This window comes from Talpa europaea (assembly GCF_964194135.1).
Source record: "Talpa europaea genome assembly, chromosome: 2".
Lineage (NCBI taxonomy): Eukaryota > Metazoa > Chordata > Mammalia > Eulipotyphla > Talpidae > Talpa > Talpa europaea.
This window is the reverse complement of record NC_140068.1, coordinates 40,555,520-40,579,274: the sequence shown is the minus strand read 5'-3', so window position 1 is coordinate 40,579,274 and position 23,755 is coordinate 40,555,520. Positions and strand designations below refer to the sequence as shown.

At 40.5% G+C, this 23,755-nt stretch overlaps 1 protein-coding gene across 2 annotated transcripts in view; it reads right to left on the bottom strand.

The window, feature by feature from the left end:
* LAMA4 (laminin subunit alpha 4) overlaps nucleotides 1-23,755 on the bottom strand; it is a gene marked incomplete at its 3' end in the record, with an annotated part of 134,822 nt that overhangs the window by 71,658 nt on the left and 39,409 nt on the right. Inside the window, exons 3-6 of one of the 2 annotated variants that reach the window (XM_084227763.1) lie at nucleotides 21,355-21,479; nucleotides 15,472-15,552; nucleotides 9,586-9,800; nucleotides 7,118-7,213 (exon numbers count right to left, since the gene is read on the bottom strand). In XM_084227763.1, the coding sequence (XP_084083889.1) occupies nucleotides 7,118-7,213; nucleotides 9,586-9,800; nucleotides 15,472-15,552; nucleotides 21,355-21,479 (517 nt within the window). The remainder of the gene's footprint in view (nucleotides 1-7,117; nucleotides 7,214-9,585; nucleotides 9,801-15,471; nucleotides 15,553-21,354; nucleotides 21,480-23,755) is intronic. The other variant, XM_084227764.1, reaches the window with a different exon arrangement.

Here is a 23,755-nt window from a genome sequence, read left to right as displayed (position 1 = left end):
ACCCTGCAGGATCCACCGCGGAGGTGAGCTCCAGGCGCCATTAAAGAGAGCCCCGCCCCCCAGGAGGAGACCAGCACCAGCACACAGCCCCGGCCGCCTGGTAAGCTTGCGCAGAAAGCGGCGCGCTGATCCAGATCAGCTGCCCAGGTCCCCGCGCCTGAGACCTAGGCTTGCGGGGAGACCGCGGAGGCCCTCCCTGAGTGAGCAGGAACAAGGTGCCCAGGCAGGGGAGCGGGATTCAAAAGGCGCCATTCCCGCGCCACTGATCTGGGCTACAGCCCGCGTCCTGGAACTGAGGGCTTTGGAACTGAGACCCGGGGCACGAAATTAGGGGCGTGGGTTCCCCATGACGGTGGGGCACAAGGCAGACACAGCACCCCAAAGCCGTTGAGGTGTACCCTACCATCCCCGCTCTGCTCCATGTCCTACGGGGTGGAAAATCAGCTCCCCAAGGGCTCTAGGAGAGATCTCTGGCGCCACCTAGCGACTTGAAGCCAGCAGAGGCTCCTGAAGGATCTAGTGGCCAGCTGGGGAGTTAGCCCACACTGGGCCCCTTCCGAACAAGTAGTCTGAGCCCACAGGGAGAGCAAGCACCCACAGCCGGGGCAGACCAGGCGCGCAGAAGAGTGTGCCTGAGACCAGACGCGCAGGGAGTGTGTCCCACATCACCATTTTAGAACAGGGACATTTCTTCAGTAAAGACTACCTGCAGAAGGCTTCCTCAGGAGCCAGAGGTGAGCGGGTGAAGTTCGCCCACGCCAGACCCCCTCTGGCCTGCAGTCCAAGCCCAGAGGGGGAGCAGGAACCCACCGCCGGGGCAGACCAGGCGCACAGGGGAGTGTGTCCCCACATCGGCATTTTAGAACAGGGACCTTTCTCCAGTAAAGACTGCTTGAAACTGACAGATGACTCCTGGAGGAACCAGAGGGGAGCAGAGAAGCCCACCCAAGATGCCGGCCAGTCCCAACAACACAGTGTCCCAACGCATACGGCAAATTAGAAAACAGACAGTAGGGAGGAGAAGAACCACACGCAACCTAGCAACTCTCCAGAGAAAAAGCACACCACAAAAAGAAAGCCAGCCCCCAGATTGCAACAACAATAACTTGGAAGAATTTCTGAGCCTTCCAGAAAGAGAATTTAAAATTGCCGTGATTAAAAAACTGACAGAAGTCATAAAGGAAAACAATGATAAGGGAAAAATAATCAACGATCAGAAGAATGCAATTGAGTCCCTAGAGAGGGAAAACAATGGTCAGAAGAAAGAAATTGAGTCCCTAAAGAGGGAAGTAAAAGAACTGCAGGAGATCAAAGAATTAATGGAAGAACTAAAGAATTCTGGGAAAAGCAATGAAAGCAGAATAGATGAAATGGAAGAACGAATAAGTAATCTTGAAGACACAGAAATAAAAAGAACCAAAACAGAAAAGGAAAGAGAAGTACGAAGGAAAAAGAACGAGGAAAGACTTCGGGAACTATCTGACTCCATGAGGAAAGGAAATATAAGAGTTATAGGAATACCAGAAGGAGAGGAGAGAGATGTAGGAACAGAGAAAATATTCAAAGAGATAATTGAAGAGAACCTCCCAAATGTGAAGAAGGAGCTGAAAATTGATATACAAGAAGCAAGAAGAACACCAAACTTCCACGACGAAAGGAAAAATACAGCAAGACACATAATAGTAAAGCTCCCAAGAATCCAGGACAAGGAAAAAATAATGAAGCTGGCAAGAGGGAAGAAACAGATAACATTCAAAGGAAAACCAATCAGGCTGACATCAGACTTCTCCGAAGAAACACTACGGGCAAGGAGAGAGTGGAGGGACATAGTCAACAGACTCCAAGAAAACAGATGCCAACCAAGAATACTCTATCCCGCAAAGCTCTCCTTCCTCTTTGAAGAAAGAATATGGACCTTCCCAGACAAAGAGAAACTCCGGAATTTCATTGCAACTAAACCCCCACTCCAAAAAGTACTACAAGGAGTCCTAAAGCCAGAACCTCAGAGGGACGAATAACAATGAAAGAAGGCCAAAAAAAAAAAGTTATTAAAAGAATAAATAAATAAAATCAAAGGAAAGACAAACACAATGGCAAATACAGATGTTAACATATCAATATTAACTCTAAATGTAAATGGACTAAACTCTTCAATAAAAAGACACAGAGTTGCAGCCTGGATTAAGAAACAAAACCCAACCTTTTGCTGTCTCCAGGAAACACATTTAGCTACAAAAGATAAAAATAGGCTCAAAGTTAAAGGATGGAAAACAATCCTACAAGCAAATGGACCAAAAAAGAAAGCAGGAACAGCTATACTTATATCAGATAAAAGATTTCAAACTCAAAAAGATAAAAAGAGACCCCAATGGTCACTACATTATGATCAAGGGGACAATACTTCAAGAAGAAATAACACTCATTAACATATACTCACCAAACGAAGGAGCACCAAAATATATCAGACAACTGTTGTCCTCTCTGAAAACAGACATCAGAGAAAACACATATGTAGTGGGAGACTTCAACACACCACTATCAACAATGGATAGATCAACAAGACAAAAAATAAGTAAAGAAACCAAAGCTCTAAATAAGGACCTAGAGCAATTGGGCTTAACAGACATCTATAGAACACTAAACCCCCAAAAAACGGAGTACACATTTTTCTCAAGCGCACACGGATCATTCTCCAGGATCGATCACATACTGGGGCACAAGAGAAACATCAACAGATACACCAAGATTGAAATCATATCAACCATCTTTTCTGACCATGAAGGCATCAAACTAGAAATAAACCATAAAAAGAAGGCAAGGAACTTTCCTACCTCATGGAGATTAAAAACCACACTACTGGAAGACCATTGGACTAATGAGGAGATCAAAGAAGAAATTAAAAAATTTTTTGAATTGAACGACAAGGAGGACACCAATATCCTAAATGTATGGGATGCAGCGAAAGCAGTAATAAGAGGAAAATATATAGCAATAGAAGCTCACATCAAGAAACAAGAGAGAACGCAAAGAAACAACCTAATCTCGAAGCTCAAAGATCTAGAAAAAGAACAACAAAAAAACCCCAAAACCAGTAGAAGAAAAGAAATAATAAAAACCAAAGCAGAAATAAATGAAATTGAAACTAAAAAAACAATCCAAAAGATCAATGAGGGCCTCCCAGGTGGCGCAGCGGTTGAGCGCTGGGTTGCGAAGCTGCCCGCGGCCTCTGCGGCTCCGGTTCGATCCCCGGCTGCTCCCCGGCCACCGGAGGAGGGTCCCACATGGCGTGCAGACCTCTCCTGCCGCCCGCTGCTCCCCTCAGCAGTGTACTTCGGTCCTTCTGCCTGCTCTGCTCCCCGCTCTGGCTCTGGTGAATTCTCTCACCCTCTCGGCTTCTGACTGTACCCAGTGCATGTATAAACCAAACAAACAAATAGATAAATAAAATAAGACATGCCTCTAGAAAATTAAAAAAATAATAATAATAAAAAAATAAAAAGTTCAAAAGATCAATGAAACCAAGAGCTGGTTCTTTGAAAAAATCAATAAAATAGACAAACCCCTAGCCAGGCTCACAAAGGAAAAAAGGGAGAAAGCACAAATAAACAGGATCATCAGTGAAAGAGGAGAAATCACAACGGACACAGCAGAAATCAAAAGAATAATCAGTAACTACTATGAACAGTTATATAGACACAAGTTTAACAATCTAGAGGAGATGGACAAATTCCTACAACTCTACAATCACCCAAAGCTAGATAAAGAAGAAATAGAACACCTAAACAGACCAATTACAATTAGCGAAATTGAAATGGTAATCAAAAACCTCCCCAAAAACAAAAGCCCAGGACCTGATGGATTTACAAATGAATTCTACCAAACATTCAGAGACGAATTAGTGCCTATCCTTCACAAACTCTTCCAAAAAATTGAGAAGGAAGGGACAATACCAAACATGTTTTATGAAGCCAACATTACACTAATACCAAAACCGAACAAGGACAACACAAAAAAGGAAAACTACAGGCCAATCTCCCTAATGAACACTGATGCAAAAATCCTCAATAAAATTTTAGCTATCAGAATCCAACAATGTATCCATAAGATAATTCACCACGACCAAGTAGGATTCATTCCAGGGACACAAGGATGGTTTAACATCCGAAAATCAATTAACGTTATCCAACACATCAACAAAAAGAAATATAAAAACCATATGATAATATCAATAGATGCTGAGAAAGCTTTCGACAAAGTGCAACACCCATTCATGATAAAAGCCCTTGAAATTCTTGGGATACAAGGAACATACCTCAACATCATAAAGGCCATCTATGACAAGCCAACAGCCAGTATCATTCTCAATGGTGAAAAGCTGAAAGCAATTCCATTAAGATCTAGAACAAGACAAGGAGGTCCACTCTCACCACTGCTTTTCAATATAATACTGGAAGTCCTAGCCAGGGCAATTAGACAAGAGAAAGACATCCAAGGAATCCAAATAGGAAAAGAAGAAGTCAAACTATCACTATTTGCAGACGATATGATATTATACATAGAGAACCCCAAAAACTCCACAGAAAAGCTAATTCAACTCATCAATCAGTTCAGTAAAGTGGCAGGATACAAAATCAACACACAAAAGTCAGTAGCCTTCCTATACACAAACAATAAATCTGAAGAAGAAGAAATCAAAAAACCCATCCCTTTTGTTATTGAAACAAAAAAAATCAAATATTTGGGAATAAATCTAACAAAAGAGGTAAAGGACCTATACAAAGAAAACTATAAAACACTGTTAAAAGAAATAGAAGAAGACACAAAGAAATGGAGAGACATCCCCTGCTCATGGATTGGAAGAATAAACATTATTAAAATGGCCATCCTTCCAAAAGCAATATACAGATTCAATGCTATTCCAATCAAAATTTCAATGTCATTCTTCAAAGAAATAGAACAATTATTGATGAAATTCATATGGAATCACAAAAAACCCCGAATAGCCAAAGCTCTCCTGAAAAAAAAAGAAGGGAATGGAGGCATCACACTCCCAGACTTCAAACTATACTACAAAGCCATAATCATCAAAACTGCATGGTATTGGAACAAGAACAGACATACAGACCAATGGAATCGAAAGAAAATCCAGAAATAAACCCACAGATTTATGGTCAACTAATCTTTGACAAAGGAGCAAAGAATATGCATTGGAGCAAAGAAAGTTTGTTCAATAAATGGTGCTGGGAAAACTGGGTCGCTACATGCAAAAGAATGAAGCTTGACCACTACCTCACACCATACACAAAAATCAACTCAAAATGGATTAAAGAACTAGACATAAGACCTGAAACCATAAAATACATAGAAGGAAATATAGGCAAAACACTATGGGATTTGCACATCAAAGACATCTTTACAGACACTTCACCCAAAGCAGTGATAGTGAAGGCAAAGATAAACAGCTGGGACTACATCAAATTAAAGAGCTTTTGCACAGCAAAAGAGACAATAACAAAAACAAAGAGAAACCCCACCGACTGGGAGAACATTTTTGCACCCAACACTAATGATAAAGGACTGATCACAAAAATCTGCAAAGAGCTGATGAGACTCAACAACAACAAAGAAAATAATCCAGTCAAAAAATGGGCAGAAGAGCTAAAAAGAAACTTCTCTGAAGAGGAAATGCAAATGGCCAACAGGAATATGAAAAAATGTTCAACATCACTTGTCATCAGGGAAATGCAAATCAAAACTACCATGAGATACCATCTTACACCAGTGAGAATGGCACATATTAAAAAAACTAGCAACAACAAATGTTGGCGAGGGTGTGGAGAAAAAGGAACTCTTCTGCACTGTTGGTGGGAGTGCAAACTGGTCCAACCACTGTGGAAAGCTGTGTGGAGATTTCTGGACCTACTAAACATAGAGCTTCCATATGATCCAGCAATTCCACTCCTAGGTATTTACCCAAAGGACACAGAAACATCAATTCCAAAGAGCACCTGCACCCCTATGTTTATAGCAGCACTGTTTACAATAGCTAAGCTTTGGAAACAACCCAAATGCCCAAAAATAGATGACTGGATCAAGAAGATGTGGTACATATATACCATGGAATATTACTCAGCATTCAAAAAAGATAAACACATGCAATTTGCAGCAACATGGATGGCGCTGGAAGGGATCATGCTCAGCGAAATAAGCCAAAAAGAAAAAGAAAAATACCGGATGGTCTCACTCATAGCAGGAATCTAGAAAACTTAAATAAGGGACCAGGAAAATGAATATAAGAAAGTGAAAATCAAAATCAACAAAAAACTATGAACCAGAGACACTTTTAGGGGGTGGGGGGCGGGAGGGGAGGGATTGGGGTCAGAATGGGGGGGCTGCAATTGTATGGGGAATATAACAATAAAATTTATAAAAAAAAAAAAAGAAACTTTGCAGAAATGGGACATCTGATCCTAAAATTCATGTGGAATTTCCAATTCACATGGAATTGAAGGGACCCAAAATAGCTTTAAAAAATCTTGAAAAATAAAAGTACATATTAAACACTCTGAAAAAAAAAAAAAGACTACTTGTGATTTGATTGACAGGAGTAACAGAAAAATCCAGGTGGGTAAAAAATGATGGCAGCTCCATTTCCTAACACCTGAATATTTTATTTCCTGTGTCACTTCAGATTTGGAGTGATTTGAGAAAAGCCTTAAATCTCTTTATATCTCAGTTTCCCAGTACAGCATTGCTGTTTCTCATATAATCTGAGGACCTGAGGGGAAAAAGGAACTAAAATGACCACAGTCATTGGGAGTTATATTTCTGACTTTGCCTTTACCCACTAGATAAGATATTGAATTTAGAAATTTGATAAAATACATTTTCCTAAATAGAGGTGTTTAAATGTGAATCACCTATTTGCCTACTGGAATCAAGGAGACTACGGAATATCTTATGTGCGGGTTTCATTTGGTTGAGGCACGAACTGAGTTAAAGCCAGGGGTGGGACTCAGGTTTTCTAGAGAGAGGCTTTTACATAGCTCTTCTTAATCCTACACCTGTAGCACATTAGAGAAAGTGGGGTTAGTCAATCATGTACTGTTATTTTTACTTATGGTTGGGCAGTCCATGCCTGTACGGGCTTCAAAACCTTCTTCCAAGCATTCTCCGGTTACACTGTCACACGGGCCTCCCCCACAATCACACACTGTGGGAAACAAAAGCAAGAGATTAGGGATTCATTTCTTAATGCTTAAAATATGGCAATGTTTTTACAGTTTCTGGAAATACTATTAGTATATAATTCTTCAATGGGGATTAATTACATTCTTTTTTAAGACTATATGGAATCTGTGATGTTCCTCTTGTAATTAAGGCCTAGTCCAGAGAAATTTTCAAAGTGACTGTAGGGTCAGGAATGGACACAGAGCAGGTTTTCTGATCCAGTAGACCGGGTAAAGGAGTCAGAGTCCTCAGTGGCTTTTGCAGGCTTTTATTGGGATTTACCTGGTACACAGCAGGCAAGGTTGCTGGGGGGCCAGGAGGCTGGGGGGCCATGAGGCTGGCAGGCCTCCCAGCCCCCAACAAGTCTTCACTCTATCTGGGCTCTCCGGCCTTCTCTCATGTTCTCTCTTCTTCGTCTCTCGGCTTCTCTGCTCCTTTCTCAGCTTCTGTTCGTTCTTGGCTTCTGCTGGCTTCCCCGTGACGCCGCCCTTAAAAGCGCCATCTTAGCCCAGGTGAATCCCATCTACCTATGCCCACACCCTACTCCAGGTGCCCGCCATCAGGCATACATCCAGGACCACAAGGATTCATCATCTATCCTGATGGCGGGAGGGCAGAAAAGCCTGACACATTTTCCTTACCCTACAGTGACTTTGGATCAAAAGTGAATCTAAATTTTCTAGAGGACTCTTCTCCCCATTTTTGGGGGACTCTGGATATGATTGTGCATCTACTTCAGTCCAAAAAACCTCCTGGGAAATTGTACCAGGTACAAGACAATCACAGAGCCCATCATTCAATTGGAGTCATCACAGGCTGATTCTTCAGCTGAATCTAACTCCAGGGTTGATCTTTGCCAGGTGCGAGGGAGGAGCAGCTCAGGGAGGAGTGAGGGAGGAGTCCCAAGAGCCATTCCTGGCTCCCACAGCACTCATTTGGCAAGACTGACTCCAAACCTCCAAATAACTATCTCTGGGATAACTGGGGATAATATCATAGAATGAACAACAGATTTATGTACATTTAGATCTGAGAGTTCCTTAGTATCAATGATTTTCCAGAAAGCCTTTTGGAAAAATAAACAAACAAATCCTAATCTCATCAGGCTATTTTCCACTAAGTTTAGGAATGGAAATTAATTTGTGACATTTAAAAAGGATTTCCTAAGCTAGCAATGAGCTGGAATAGAATTCTGAATTTCCTCCCACTTCTTCACTGTCTTTTCAGAATAATCTTAAAAAATTAGCTTCAAGGGAGACATTTATTATATTTCAGCTGTTTAATGTTCCACAAAATGTAGATTTATTAAACAATTCAGCAAGATCATGCTTTATTGCTTCATCCTTAGAGTCTCTGGCATCTATACAATTTAAACCCAAGTGTGTAAATGTTGTGAGAATCAGGATGTCAACATTTAAGGTATCAGTTCTGCCAACGCTTGTTCTGGGACCTGCTTTCTCTCTGTTTCGACGGACTGGACGCAGACCTCTTCTCTTCTTTCTTTTATCCCTGGTGTTAAGCCTCTGTGAGCATGACTTTCCAATAGACAAGTTTACTTTTATTGTGACATCTGAAGATCACATGTGCTTCCTCCTCATTTTTAAACTTTTCACTTCTTTAAATGGGAATCGGTCTCAGTGAGAGGGTTTTCAATAGAAATTTAGTGCAGTGGCCAGATCCCTTTTCCTCGCCCTTTATCCCCTCAGAGTCACAAAAGAATAAGAAATATTCAATCTCAGCCTTCCTTTATTCCTCAAGGAAGAAAGCTTAACTTTACTTCTGAAGAGTTTCACTTTATATAGTAAATGGATTGATGAAATCATGTATAAAATTTGTACATTTCAGCTTCAGCTGTGGAGGTTTCTTATACTATCCCTGAAATACCCTATTTCAAGAAATTATGGGGAGGAGATGGTGATTGAATTCTACCCTGGGCTTAGTAATTTATTTTCCTCAAGTGTCATTTCACCAAAGGTAAATGAAAAAAGGGACTTAGTTTTCAGAATAAGCAAACTGATGTGAATCACACAAGCTTTCATTCAGTCTTTGGTCAAAAATAGGTAATCTACAGAAGTTGGATTTTTTTTTGACCAAAATTGGATGAATATAAAATAAGAGTTCATTTGTGTTAATATCTTATGGTTTATTCTCCCCATAAACTAAATCACAGTAGTTGTTTCGATAAAAATGTTTATCTCTGGTGAGTTTGGCTTGACCTTCCTAGAATGTACATTGCTCTTTCAAAGTGACACAATTTCCTCATGATACATTCATCTCAAATCAGTGTTGATAGAGGATCTTCTCTTATCACACACCTGCTGGCCAGTAGCTGACCTTGGATTTCTAGTACTGTACCTGCACAGTTCTTGGCTATCCTGGCATCCCCATAGTAACCGGGGGCGCAGCGTTCACACTTGAATCCGGTTGTGTTGCGGAGACAATTCCTGCACTGGCCGGTGACCTCATCACAGTCTTCAAAGATTAGGTTGGGATCTGAATTTCCACTGCAGTCACATTTCTTACAGGTGCTTCCGATCAGCAAGGGGTTTCCATAGTAACCGGGAGCACATCTGAAGGGAATCACATGTTAAAATTTAACAGCTGTAATGTTCCTTCCTTTTAATTTTCTTTCCTATCTAGAAGAAAGTATAAGAAATATTTGTGAATTACTCTCCCAGAGTTTATTCTTACCCTCCTATGTTCCTAAGGACAAGGCTTTGCTTTCAGGGAACCACTCCTGGCCATCGTTACAGCCCACTTTGTTCAGCCAGAGGTGAGTATCTGGATATAACTAGTGTGTGAACATTTTTGGTCTTCCCAAAATGAGGTGCAGAGCTGGCATATGAGGAGAGGTATCAGTTGTGCTAAAATGTACTTCAGATGTACCACCAGGGCACAGCTAAGCATTATCCTGGATAAAATGTTAATTAGATTTTTTCTTTAGAAATATTGCCCAATCACCATCCAATAACCTAAACTGAATCGATTAGAGTCTGGCATTGTCCTGACCAAAATGGACTGACTCAGGGGTGATTCAACTGGAGTTGAGCTTGGAGCTTTGTGGGAAGCATTTTTCCCATTTCTGATGAGGAGACAGACAATACTCTTAGCTGCTGGCAGCTGGTTATGACTGGGAGATGAGAGGATAAAGGACAGACAGAGAATACAGCCATACCTCTGGACGTTTTAGATATATGAGCCTACAAAGACCAGACACCTAAGTATGTGTATTGGGGGGGGTGTTGAGGGGGGCTGTGGTGCCTATGGTCATGCCACTGGCTCCTCAATGAGAAAGTTCAGCCTAGTTGGATAGAGGAGACTGAAATCCATCTAGTCTGTGCTGGTCTTGCACTCTGGGTGGAGCCGTTTCTGCTCAGAGGAAGAAATGCCTTTCTCTGTGCCCTGTGAGTCACCAGAGGCCATGCTATGAGTGGTGGGAACACAGGCCCCATCTAAGGGGGCAGTCGCTACTCAGCTCCTGTTAACTGTCACCAGACTGTATAGCCTTGAGGGGATGAGAGACTCATCTGGTCAAATCTTTCTATTTTTTTTTTTTAAAGTGGTTGAAATTTGGATACTGATGTGAAACGTCAATATTTAAAGGTTAGCTCAGTTTTTACAAGAATACTTAATGAGCCAAACTATGCATTTGCTGACTGGCTATGACCCCGTCTCTGCTATGGTCCTTCAATTAGTGCTGGAAATTGGTGAAGATGCTTTGGGAGTGGCTGGAAAGAATGTGTGATCACATCCTCATGGGATTGAAGGACAGGTACAGGAATGAGTTCTCACACAGAGAAAAAGAAAGAGAGTCAGTGAAGATTCTGAGAGCCATAAAAGAGGTTGTGCGGGTTGGGCAGGCTGGAAGGGGGAGACCCTGTTGAGGTGCGGAGGGCCAGGGCTGGGCCGTTGGCTTTGGGAGTGGAAAGGAAGGGAGGATTTTCCAAGGAAATCACTACAACCTGGCCAGTAATAATAAGACATTGCATTTTAAAATGTTTTCCATTTTAAGTAAGGGAATTATCTGAAAAATAGAGAACCTAAAGAAAATTCACACCTCTAATCTCAGGACACCAACAAAATCACCATTGAAAGTTCGGTTTAACCAGAGACACACTACAGTGGCGGGTGGAGTGAAGGGAAGATTAGGGTCAAAATAAGGGGGGATGGGAATTGTATGGAAAATATAACCAAGATCAAAATGAATATATTATGCAGAAATGAAAAATGATGTAAAAATATATATAAAATAAGATAAAGTTTGGTTTAAGTTCTTCAATCTTTAATTTCTATGTCTCTGTCTTTTTTTCATGCATTTGTAATGAAGATATATGTTCAATCTTTACACCCTTTACTGGTATTACATCTCATGGTTTTCTTTAGTGACTAACTTTCATTATTATAAACACTGGGGGCTTGACCTCATAGGCCTGGCATTCTGAGGTTGAAGGGTAATTTTGGTTTCCCAGGATCACAGACCTTATAACCCTGATGTTCTTCCCTTCACTCCACCCCGGACCACACTGTGGCTTCTAGAAATGAATGAGAGAATTCATCCAACAGAAAGGACAATTCATGTCTATTTTATGTAAGGCATGGAAGGAGACAGGAAAAGGAAAAACACACAGCCCTCTCTGAAAGATCAGGAAATGAATTAATCACAATTATACATTATAGTATCAAGAGTTCTAGACGCTGAGGCTGTACATACAAATGAGACCCATATTTTGAAAAGATTTTATAGAGATGTGCAAGTTCAGAAATATATATCAAAACCATAGAGTAGATGCAACTTAACTGGGGCAACTTAACAACTTGGCTGTTAAACTTAAAAAAAAAAAACAAAAAACCCTCTCATTCCCAGAGTCAAATACAAATCAAAAGCAGAAGTGTCATTTCCTTTTGGATGTTCTGGCCCCTCTGTGAGGAAGAAATTACGTTTCCAGCACTCTTTTGAAGAGCCTTTGCTTGTCCTTTCACTCAGAATTTCCATGTTTCTTCCTTGTAATGAAAGGTTTTCAGGTTTGTCCCCCCTTCCATCCTTGATTTTCACTGAAGCAAGGGACCAAGTCTTAGATGTATCAAACTCCTACTCCCATGACCAATTTACTTGTGTGGTCATTTCCATTTTGAGGAACAGTTCCCTGGACAGTAGGATAAATTTTTAATATAAACTACCTCAGTGGACAGGTAGTGGATGGGAAAGAGAAAGAGACAGAACCAAAAAAGTTGCTCTGAGTGACAGCTCCCATACAACAGACTGAAAGGCCTCAGAAGGGACACTTGCTTCCAGCTCCTGTGTAGACATGGGCTCCTATCAAAGGGCATCTAGTAACAGATAACCAAATTTTCCTCTGCATATCAGAGCCTCATCATCAATTAACTGTCAAAGTTTAAAATAAAAACCCTTAGGAAGTCATTTGGAAAAAGCAATGTTGGGGCAGGGAAAGAACTGAGGTTTTTAATTCAAACTGGTCCCCAATTAGCAGAGATGGGATTTGTCCCTTAGCCTCAGTTTCCTCATTTGCAAAATGACAAAATTGTAACCTCCTCTCAGGTGGTTTTGAAGCCGAGAGAGAAAGAATGTAAAGCAATGATGACACAAGAGACATGCAGTAAAGGGCACTATTTAACTTAAAGCCTCAATTTCTATCAGTGGAAAATGAGATTCAGGGAAATGAGTTCAGTTATCCAGGAACACATTATGCCAGGACCACAATTACTCATACTGTCACCAGCTGATTTTTATTAAGCCTTTATTAAGCACCAGGGGCCATAGTAAAAACTTGACTGCATAACCTCACAATAGCCCTGTGAGGTGAATATTTCCATTTTTACCACTATGGAAATGTGAAAATTGTCACTTGGAAGTCAAATAACTTGCTCAGGAGGATCACAAAGGACTAGAGATGAAATACAAACTCAACCAGGCCAAGACTAAATCTCAACACTCTTATTTCCAGCTCTCAAACTAGTGTTCTCATCTCAGAACCAATCTTGACCATTTCAGGTCAAGATAAGCAGTACATCTGACTCAGGCTAACTGGGCAGTGGATTTTCTGAGGACCCTTTGATGTGGGCTGGGCCAGGGGGCTATATCAATTATAGCCCATGTCTAAGGTGGGCGTGTTGTCCTGTGCCAGGCCCCTGCTATTGCTGACAGAGCCCTTTGCTGCACTGCTGTCTGATTTTGCTGAGTCCTTGGGTCCCAGCTCACTTCAATTCTGAGAGGCCTTGCACTTGATCAGCAAGGCTCTATTTAAGGCCATTCATCCCTTCACTCAAACCATCCTGTCCCCATTAGCTGGTGATGGTGCTCCATCTTTATCAGACCAAACTGAGTTTAACCTAGACACTGAAGGGAAAGAAGTCCAGCCCTGGGGGCTCCCTAGGGGTGCAAGTGGTAAAGACGCAAACTATGAAGCTATCCACAGCCACTGCAGTACAAGTTCAATCCTGGGCCAGCCAGGGAGCAACCCACATGAGGCAGCAGACCTCTCCTGTCTTGCCCACTGCTCCCCTCAGCAGTGTATTTCAGTCAAGCTGCCTGTTCTGTTCCCCACTCTGTTTCTGGTGAGTCCTCTTACCCCCTGCACCTCTGGCCCGTACCCTAGTTCTTGTAATAAATAAATAAATCTTTAAAAAAAAAAAGAACTCCAGGGCCTCTCTGGTGGCGCAGCGGTTGAACGCCTCACCGTGAAGCTGTCTGCAGCCTCTGCAGCACCAGTTCGATTCCACGCCAGCCAGGGAGAACCCCACATGGTGCTGCAGACCTCTGCTGCCCCGCCCACTGCTCCTGTCAGCAGTGTCTTCGGTCTGTCTGCCTGTTCTGCTCCCCGCTCTGGCTCTGGTGAATTCTCTCACCCTCCCATGCTTCTGAACTGTACCCCAGTTCTTGTATGAATAAATAAATAAATCTTTAAAAAAAAAAAAAAAAGAACTCCAGCCCTGACTGTCCTCTAACACCCCCTCTAGAGAGTCAGAAAATGAATAAATCGGGTATCTCATATTCCTAGGTCCCCGTCAGGAAATACAGAATGAGTGTGTCCCGGACATTAATCAGCTGAAGCTAACCTGATCATCTGTAGCTGTCCCCCCACAGGATGAAATCCATGGGGCACCTCAGCTTTCACTTACCTTCTTCTTTCCTTGGAGCAAGGAGTCAAAATCATAATAGCCATGCCCTGGAGTACAGAGATTTTCTCTGTACCACAAATACTGTGCTTTTTCAAAAGAACTCCGGAACTCCTTTTTTGAGAGATGGAGGATGTTTTTTTTTTAGAGGTGAGATGAGAAGTCATATAATTTCAGGCTTATACTTCCAGCCCCAGGTGGCACTGAGAGCCACCTCAGGTTGTCAGATGGGCGTGTGCTGTTGTGAGGTGAGCACACTGCGGGTGTTGCCTTGGAAGTAGACTGGCTCTTCCTGCCTGTCTTTATGACACCACATATCATTTCAGGCCTAAATATAATGCTGACACCAGTGAAAATGGCATTTCTGTTAAAAACAAGAAGCCCTCTCCATGAGACTCTATCAGAGGAAGCCGCTTTACCTTAGAACAGTGAACGGCTGACAGGTGGGAAGAATGGGAAATGTCTCACCAGGAAATCACTCTATGAAGCCCTGCACTGCACTGAGTGACCCTTAGTCACCAGGCCTTTCTTATTTGAGCAAACCCACAGCCAATTTAAAAAGAGTATTAGGTGTAAACACCAGACAGATTTGAAAATCTAAACTCATGAAATCTGTTTACTTTCCAGGAGAGGAGATGACATAAAAAATGGCTTAATTAGTAGGTTAAATAATACAGGTCAGTGCTTTTTTCAGTTTATTCCTCTATGAGCTGACAGTAGATTGGATTTACTTTTTATTCACCTAAGATACTTCTCTCTGCTTCATTTTGTTTGAATATTAATTGCACTACTGGTTCTCAGTGATAGAGAGAAGAGAGGACTGTTATCAAAACCTTGTAGAGACTTTCAAAATACTCATAGCCATTTGTTCTTTCCAGGCCTATTTGTCCTGAGAGGGGACTCTGGCCTCGGGTCCTGGAGAGCATATTGTCATAGCTGTTTCAGGGAGAAGGGATTGGAAAAGGCCCCCTCTGGTTCTGAAACATGATCCCCCACCCCCTCTTCTTAAACACTGAAGACCTTCTGAATGGGAGCATGGCAGGAACTGATGAGTATAGAACCAGAAAACTTCTTTTAACACACACAGAAAACAGGTTATTAGCCTACCTTTCGCAGTTAGGTCCAGCATAGTTTTCATTGCAAATACACCGAACAGCTCCATTTTTTCTGTAACAGGATTCTGCAAAACTAGAAGTGTAAGAGAATATTAGAAATCAATTTTGCATATCATTCAACAGACTGCATGAACTATTGATTAGATTATCTTATCATGGTTTCCTCTCACATTCTAATGGGTGAGATCTTTTGCTTTAGTTAAATTAAATCCCCTTCTTTCAGAAGAGGTGAGATCAGCAAACCCAAATAGAAAGGGCCACTCCAAGGGCGGAAAGGTAGGCGGGTGGGGGGTGGGAGGGGACATTTGCCAGGACAATTGTAAGTTTAAATACAAGTCTGAATTAGATATTCTAAAGTCAGAAATAAGGGCCTCCCCTGGTGGCGCAGCTGTTGAGCGCTAGGCTGTGAAGCTGCCCGCAACCTCTGCAGCGCTGGTTTGATCTCCGGCCTCTGGGTGGGCGAGGGTCCCACATGACGTGACAGACCTCTCCTGCCACGCCCACTGCTCCCCTCAGCAGTGTATTTCGTCAGTCTGCCTGTTCTGTTTTCGGCTCTGGCTCTGGTGAATTCTCTCACCCTCCAGTGCTTCTGACTGTACCCATTGCTTGTATAAATAAATAAATAAATAAATAAATAAATATTAAAAAATAAATAAATAAAACGTTTAAAAAACAACAACAACAACAAAAAATAAAGTCAGAAATAAGGTAATAAAATTTTGCCTGCGATTTTAGCTTTATGTGAGACTTTTATTCCCATAACTTTTTGTATACAGTTGAAATTTTCTCTTTTTTTTTGTGGTACTAGTTCTCTTCTGCTCTTCAAGATCATGAACCAATGCTAAACTATATGTAATCTTTACAGAACCTCAATGTCTTTCATGTGTACCTTGAGATTGGGAATAAAGGGTCTGAAGGGGTTTGGTTCTGTTGAACAAAGTCACGAAGCAATACATAGGAAATAGGACCCATAGTAAAAGAATTCTAGCCTACCACCTCTCTCTCTTGATTATTTTTTTACTAATTATAAATTAGGACACAGAACAGAAAAATAATAGACATGTTGGTTCAGCAGAACAAATATCTTAATAATTAAAGCAGGGAAATATAATTATTATTGTCTACATGTTTGGAAAAATTTTATATCGACACATGAATCCATCCATATGAGGGAGTGTGAAAAATTTTAAGGACTTTTAAATTACTTTTGGCGCAGTACTATATAAGCAAAGGCGTGTGACCTGCTGTCTTCAAATTCCTGCAGTGATTTTACCTTAAATGGTCTTTGGAGGAAAGTAAATGGATGTGTTTTCTTTGTTTGAAGACATTTATAAAATCAGTCAGAAAACAATCTGTGCTTCTCTGTGAAAGGCAATACCCACAATTTATTTCCTCTAACAGTTTGGTTAGAAACATTCCAGTGAAATTACATTTCTCTGTCCTTTACCCTTTACTTTGCTTGTTCTTATTCCTTAACCTATAAAGAAACACTCTCAGTGAAGGGTCCAAAACAAGAACAAGCCCTCATGCATCTTTCTTTGAAGATGTTCCACTCAGTTGCCTGCCCCTGGCTTGAAGGACTGAAACATCTGCAGATGTCTAGAGTTGTCTGCCTTGAGCTTAAGTCCTGCTGTTTCAAACAGATGAAATTTTGCTTAATTGGAATGATTATCACAGCTACTTGGTAGACAAGGAGGATGTCTGGCCAATCCCAAAATAAATAAATGAGCTCTGTGCAAATGGTCCCTGGGAATCGCTGCCTGACCATTGGTCTCCCAGGTGGGAGACTTAGAGGCAGTGGCAGCCATTCAGGGCTCTTTCTTTGTTTTTCATCGGCATAAATTGTTTATGTTTTCTTCTAATTGTATCAGATTTCTTATGTAAAATCTGATTTTGGCTGGGGAAATGAAAACACTGTGCCTCTCTCAGCCTACACTAGCAACGGTGGCACTCTCTCCAAGTGAGAAGGTGCCTTTGCTCCTGGAAACCCTTCAGAACCAGAAAAAAAAAAAAAAAAAAAAAAAAAGGACTCAGCGTTGCTTGTTTGTTTACCTCTCTCAAGCATTATCTCTTTGCTTTCTGATTTGACTGCTGTAACTAGAAATCCAAAATTCTGGGTCTATAGATTCAGTTACTGGGTGTTTTGAAATATAATTTAGATTCCATACTAGATGACTTTCTGAGCTCTGATAAAAGTATGGGCACTTTTATTTTTATAGAAAGTAGGAATATGAATAAAGAAAAACTGAAAGAGGAAATTGAGATTTGACTTTTGGTAGGATGTTTGATTTGTTTTTGAGATTAGTTAACTAAGTTAACAATAAGATCATATGAAAGGCTAGGACTTCATAGGGTTCAGGCAAATGTGTGCCAGTGTGTGACCTCAAAGTACCTCTTCCTTCCCCTTTCAACCAGTTTTCCCTCCAATGGATTCTGGGAAATAGACCTATTGCCATACAGAGAAAGCAGATCTCTCATGCCCTTCTCAGTTCACCTACATTCTCACATGATGTCCTTTACCTATGGGTAGTATATGCATATTTTTATTAATTTTCAGCATGTTTTTTAGCCTCAGATCTGCACTATTGAACTTCAGTTTTCTTCTTTGTGAATTTCTAACTTCAGTTGCCTCTATTAAACCCAGATCCACTCACACACACACAACAGAAAGAACATGAGTAGAAATGATGTCAATGGAAACTTTCCTCTTTCAAGACAGGAAGCTCATTTCCCAATTGACAAGTTTTTGCTTCATTTATTTGAAACAGTTAACAAACTTCAGAAGAAATTCTTTCAACAGAAATATTAGATAATATGTCTCAAAAGGTAAAGATTCACTTGCTTTAGGAGCTTCAAAATACTGTTGCATCTTGACCTATTGTAATGAAGGTAGGCCTTTTTGACTTTTAGTTGCCACTGTGCTAGGTACATAATAAATGCTCAATAAATATGTGTTGGTTGCATAAGGGCAGGACTTCTCAGTCTATAGGAATGAGGTTCCAAAAGTCTCATATCTAAGGCATTAATGCCATATAATTTAGATAAGAATGTCTTGTTACATGAACGGGGCAAAAAGTTAAAAAAATGGGACAATACAATGAGAAGGAAGCATTTCTTTGAAAGGGATTTGCCTTTCTAATTCATCTGTTTCCCAGGAAACTTGCTCAAAGCACATAAACCTGTTTTGAGCAGAATGTCTTTGTTTCCTTGGGAGAATGAGTGAAACTTGTTATTAGGAAGTTAATGATAAATATATTTAACAAAATAACAATGCCAGGGCAAGAGAGAAGCATGCTAAACATCTCATCAGGGATGGGTAAGACTAATGTTTGAGAGCAGAATATTAATGAACAATTAAGAATATACCTCAATGAGGAATGGAAGCTCATAAATCAGCACACACTTGAATGAAAATAACAGAACATTTAATTTTTGAATTTCTGAGCTCACCCCAGTACCATCCATTTTGCATACATAATTAATACCATCAGACATGAAAAATCACAAAGCAAGGGCTGAGGCAGTTTAATGGTTTTTAAAGAAAGATGGGGCTGTAAAACATTTAGCTTCATTGATTATCAGACTCATCAAAGGATTTGATCTGCTCATAGATGAAACATTAGTTGATGCTGATGTTTAACTAAGGAAAAAACTAGGGGGAAACTTGGTTTTCATCCTTTTTCATTTCTTACTGTATTGAAAGTGTGTGTGTGTGTGTGAATGTGTGTGTAAGCAGGTACTCAGGCCTTTTAAAAGAGTTATGCTATAGGCATTATTTCATTCCATATTTATAACAACTACCAATTCCATATATATCACAACCAACACTTAGAATAGTGCCTGATATAGAACAAGCAAAATATAAGAAAAAATACAGTATATGTGTTTACTAAAGCCAGCATCTACCATCCATCTTCCCATATGTAAGGCACTGGCCCAAGTGCTCCACACATACTATCCTAGTCCTAGTCTATAAGGCAGGCCCTTAGACCAACTTTCATTTCCTAAGGAAAAATCTGGGCTCCAGAACAAGTAAAGAAATCAATGAATGGAGCCAAGATGTGAATCTAGTTCCCTTAACCCCAAGTCCTATGGAAAATGAGACCTAGGGAAAAAAAAAAAAACCTTGTCGGAGACCACACAGCTATTAGGTGTCAAAGCAGAGATATGAACCTGGGTTCCTTACTTTTTCCACTGGTGGTATACCAAAAGTATACACATCTAGGGTTTTCTCCCAGTTCCTAGCACAGAGTTCCTATAATCATTGGAATTTTCCGAGTGATAAAGCAATCTTTCATTATTCATAATAAGTCCTTTCCAATTGTATTTGAATTTATGCTAATAAAATGACTCTTGCTAGGTCCCTTAAAAGCTTAAAGATGGGGACTGATCTGCTAGAGGGTCCAAGCACATGACTGATTAGAAAGTTAGAATATTCAACCCCATCCCTCCTTCCATCTCAGGGGAGGAATGAGGGGCTGGAGAGATGGCCGTTCATTATTGTGCCTATGTAATTAAACTTTAATTTAAAAAACCTCTTAAACAACAAAATTTGGGAGCCTCTGGGTTGGTGAACACACTGATTCTTTTTTTTTTTTAAGATTTATTTATTTATTTATACAAGCACTGGGTACAGTCAGAAGCACAGGAGGGTGACAGAATTCACCAGAGCCAGAGCAGGGAACAGTACAGGCAGACTGATGAAACACACTGTTGAGGGGAGCAGTGGGCGCTGCAGGAGAGGTCTGTCGCGCCATGTGGGACCCTCGCCTGTAGCCATGGATGGAACCAGCGCTGCAGAGGCTGTGTGCAGCTTTGCAGCCCGGTGCTCAAAGGCTGAGCCACCAGGGGAGGCCCCACACTGACTGTTGATAGGGTGGTGCACCCTGAGAGTGAGTGCATAGAAGCTCCTCCCACCTATCCCCTCTCCATACCAAGTCCTATGCACTCTTCAATTTGTCTGGTTTTGTGTTGTATCCTTTACAATAAAACTACAATTGTTTGTATAGTGCTTTCCTGATTTCTGTGAGTCATTCTAGAGAATTATTGAACTTGAGGCAGCATTTAGGGAACCTCTGAATTTATAGTTAGCTGGGCAGGATTGTGAGCAACCTGGGGACCCCAGTTTGTATCTGGTGTTAAAGTCGGATTGAGCCTTAATCTATGAAATCTGCATGAACTCTGGGTCATGTAAGTATTGAATTGATTGTCGGACTCCTAGTTTATGCCAGAGAATTGAGAACTGGTTAATATTTGGAAACCAAATACTATTACACCAAGTTCCACAATTGTTAACCAATACAATCACTACTTATGAGTTGACTACTGGATTTATACAGATCAGGCACCTGAAAACAATTCCATTGTTTCAATTAAGATGTAAGTCTATTCTTTTTAATTTCTTACTCAGGTCAAAATATTGCGAGATGAGAACTGGTTTACTTGGAAGTCTTCCCTGAGCTGATTGGACTAAGCCTACATTCTGTTTATCTGTATTCTAATTCTGGTTGAAAGCCAGTTTAGCTGCCACATGTAGGAAAATGTCCACACTCTGACAGATGAAACACTACTCCTAGAAATACTAGATTATAACAAGTTTGTTGACATTACCAATCATGATTTCTCTAACTCAAAGAACAGTCAAGAAAGATGAGATTAGTTTTGTTTATAAGACTTGGAAGACTTCATTAACCTTATGATCACTCCAATATTTTGTGAACAGCAAATGCTTAAGCTTCCCTGAAAGTGTATCTTTTCTGGTCTTACCTTGCACCAGCTGCTCAGCTGTAACTGGGAAAACCTTAGAACTCTTGATAGTGGAACAAAAGAAGAGGTGGGGGAAGCAGTACAGAGACCACCTTCCTTCAGGACTTACTTGGCCATGTAGGGCAGGGGACAGGGGCATGGCTGACAGAACCGGGGTGTGCCCCTAATAGAATCTCCAATAAAACCATTTAGACATTTCTCACAGTGCTCTCCAGTTGTGTTCCGCTGGCAGTGCTATAAGACAAAAGGACACAAAAGAAATTTTATAGACAGCAAATGAGTATCAAGCAACATTTTAGTCCAAGGAGATGGCAGGCCTGACAGAAGAGAAAGTGTGCATTGGGACTGGGCAGCACGAAGGAGACACATGACCTCCTCCAGTAGGAGGTATGTACAATGGCAGTTGACTTTATCCTAGACTTTTGTGTGTCCATTAGCATTCTGGGGATACACTTTAGAGTTTGTGTGAAGAGGGGATTATTCATCAGTTACTTATTTCAATTCAAAATGATAATCATAATGATCAAACTCTTGGTGTCCTAGAGCCATTAACTTACTAACTTGGAATAAAGATAAAATGGAAAAAAAAAATCCCCCTGATGCTTACCCTAAATAAGGGAATAATTTAATAACTTAAGGGCTTGAAGAACATAGTGTGTCAGATTAAAGCATAAGTGGAGTAGAGATAGGTAAAGAATATTCTGCTAATGGCTTCATATCTTGGATAGTAAAGTACAAGAAATAATAAGCTTATTTATTTGTATGATTTTTTTCCATTTGTGATAAAGATAATTAGAAGAAAACCACAAAATAGGCTGATTCTCCTGTTTAGAAAGCTTATTCATCATTTGATATCTACATCAGGCTCCCCAAAGCCTCCCTACCCTCTTCCCTCCTCCTGCTACCTACAGTGCACAGTAATCGTCTGCCCCAGTTTCAGGAGTCCCCCCCCACCCCCACAGATAGTAGGAGGCAAAAAATGAGATTGAAACTCAGACAGGCTTGGCGCTACTTTCCTTATTATATTGCATCTCCAGTGGGTAAGAGAAAAGGTCCTTTCCCAAAAGAGTTTTATAATGACTACATTAGAAGGTAACAGACTATTTTATTACCAATGTGAGCTTCAAATGAAGTACACCACACAGTCAGAAGGGAGAAACTTAATGTGGGGAGTAAACTATTCTTGGTGGAACACTCTGGGTATCTTATCAGCTATCTTTGATCCCTGACTACTAGAATTATGTTAGCATAGTACCAATTTAGGGCAAGTTCAGACTAACTGACAGATCAGTGAGAAACTGAAAAATAACGTATGATGTGCTGACAACAGATGTTAACATATTTCCTCACAGTTCTTAATACTGTCTTGCCTAAGTCAACCTTCAGTAAATATTTGTTTTAAAAAAATGAAAGAAGAGGTAGGAAAGGGTGAATTAATAAATTACCATATGGAGAAAATAAAGGAAATTAGCATGTATCCTAAATCAGCCCAAAATCGGTGGCAATCTCTCATCCTAGGGAAAACCGATGAGCCTTTGCCAGTGACCAGGAAGAATCTACGGCATAAGCAATCTGGCAGGACTGGGGTCAAATTTGTCTGAGTCCTTGTTGGACAGATGAAGCCCATCTGTGTAGGAGAAAACAAGCCCAGTTTAAGTTGCCAGGCTGTACTTTGTGCTTATAAATATTTGATATGAAATTCCCTAAAAATCATCCATACACATTCTAGGAGGTGGGCAGAGAGAGTGCTGGAGGCAGGGGTAAAGCTTTCTAGCTGCTCCATTTCCTTGCTGATCAACTTTTTAAACAAGTCACCCTACCTTTCCAGTTGTCTTTTCCCTATCTGTAAAATGAGGACTTAGGCTAAAGTGCTTGTAAGTTTTCTTCAAACTCTTAATATCTTTTACTTTGAGAGTGCTACTATCTTTTTCCCTTCAATGCTCTGCCATTTAAAAAACAGAAAGCAAAAGTGACAACCAGAAGTCTGTTGCAGCCTGTTTTGTTTTGTTTTGTTTTGTTTTAAAGAAAACTAACTCCACTTAAACACGAAAAAGCATTGTGAATTTTTGGTCAGTGGTTAAGAAAACATTTTCTAACCTTGTTAAATACTTGAGCCAGCAGGGACTCAAATTCTGGGTTTTCCCATTTCTAATAGTTTGGGAAATTGTCTATATTTTAATGTAAAAATAATGCACTTGATCTAGGTACCAATTTTATAGTTATCAGTAAAGCAGGAAAAAGAAGACTCTGCAACTCAATTTCTTTTTGCTCTTGGAAACCTAATGAGTGTACCTATTTATCAATCACACATGCTTAGTCTTATAAGGATTTACATTGGTTGATTTCTCATTTATATATAATAAAGGAGAGTGTGAAAATCATGAGAAAATACAGTGTCTGTAGAAATTAGAGATATAGTAATTTTTTCTTTTGTGAATGGAGTTTTAGCTAGGCTTTGATTAATAAAAAAATTATTACCCTTTAATATGTTCGATTATTTCCCCTTCTCC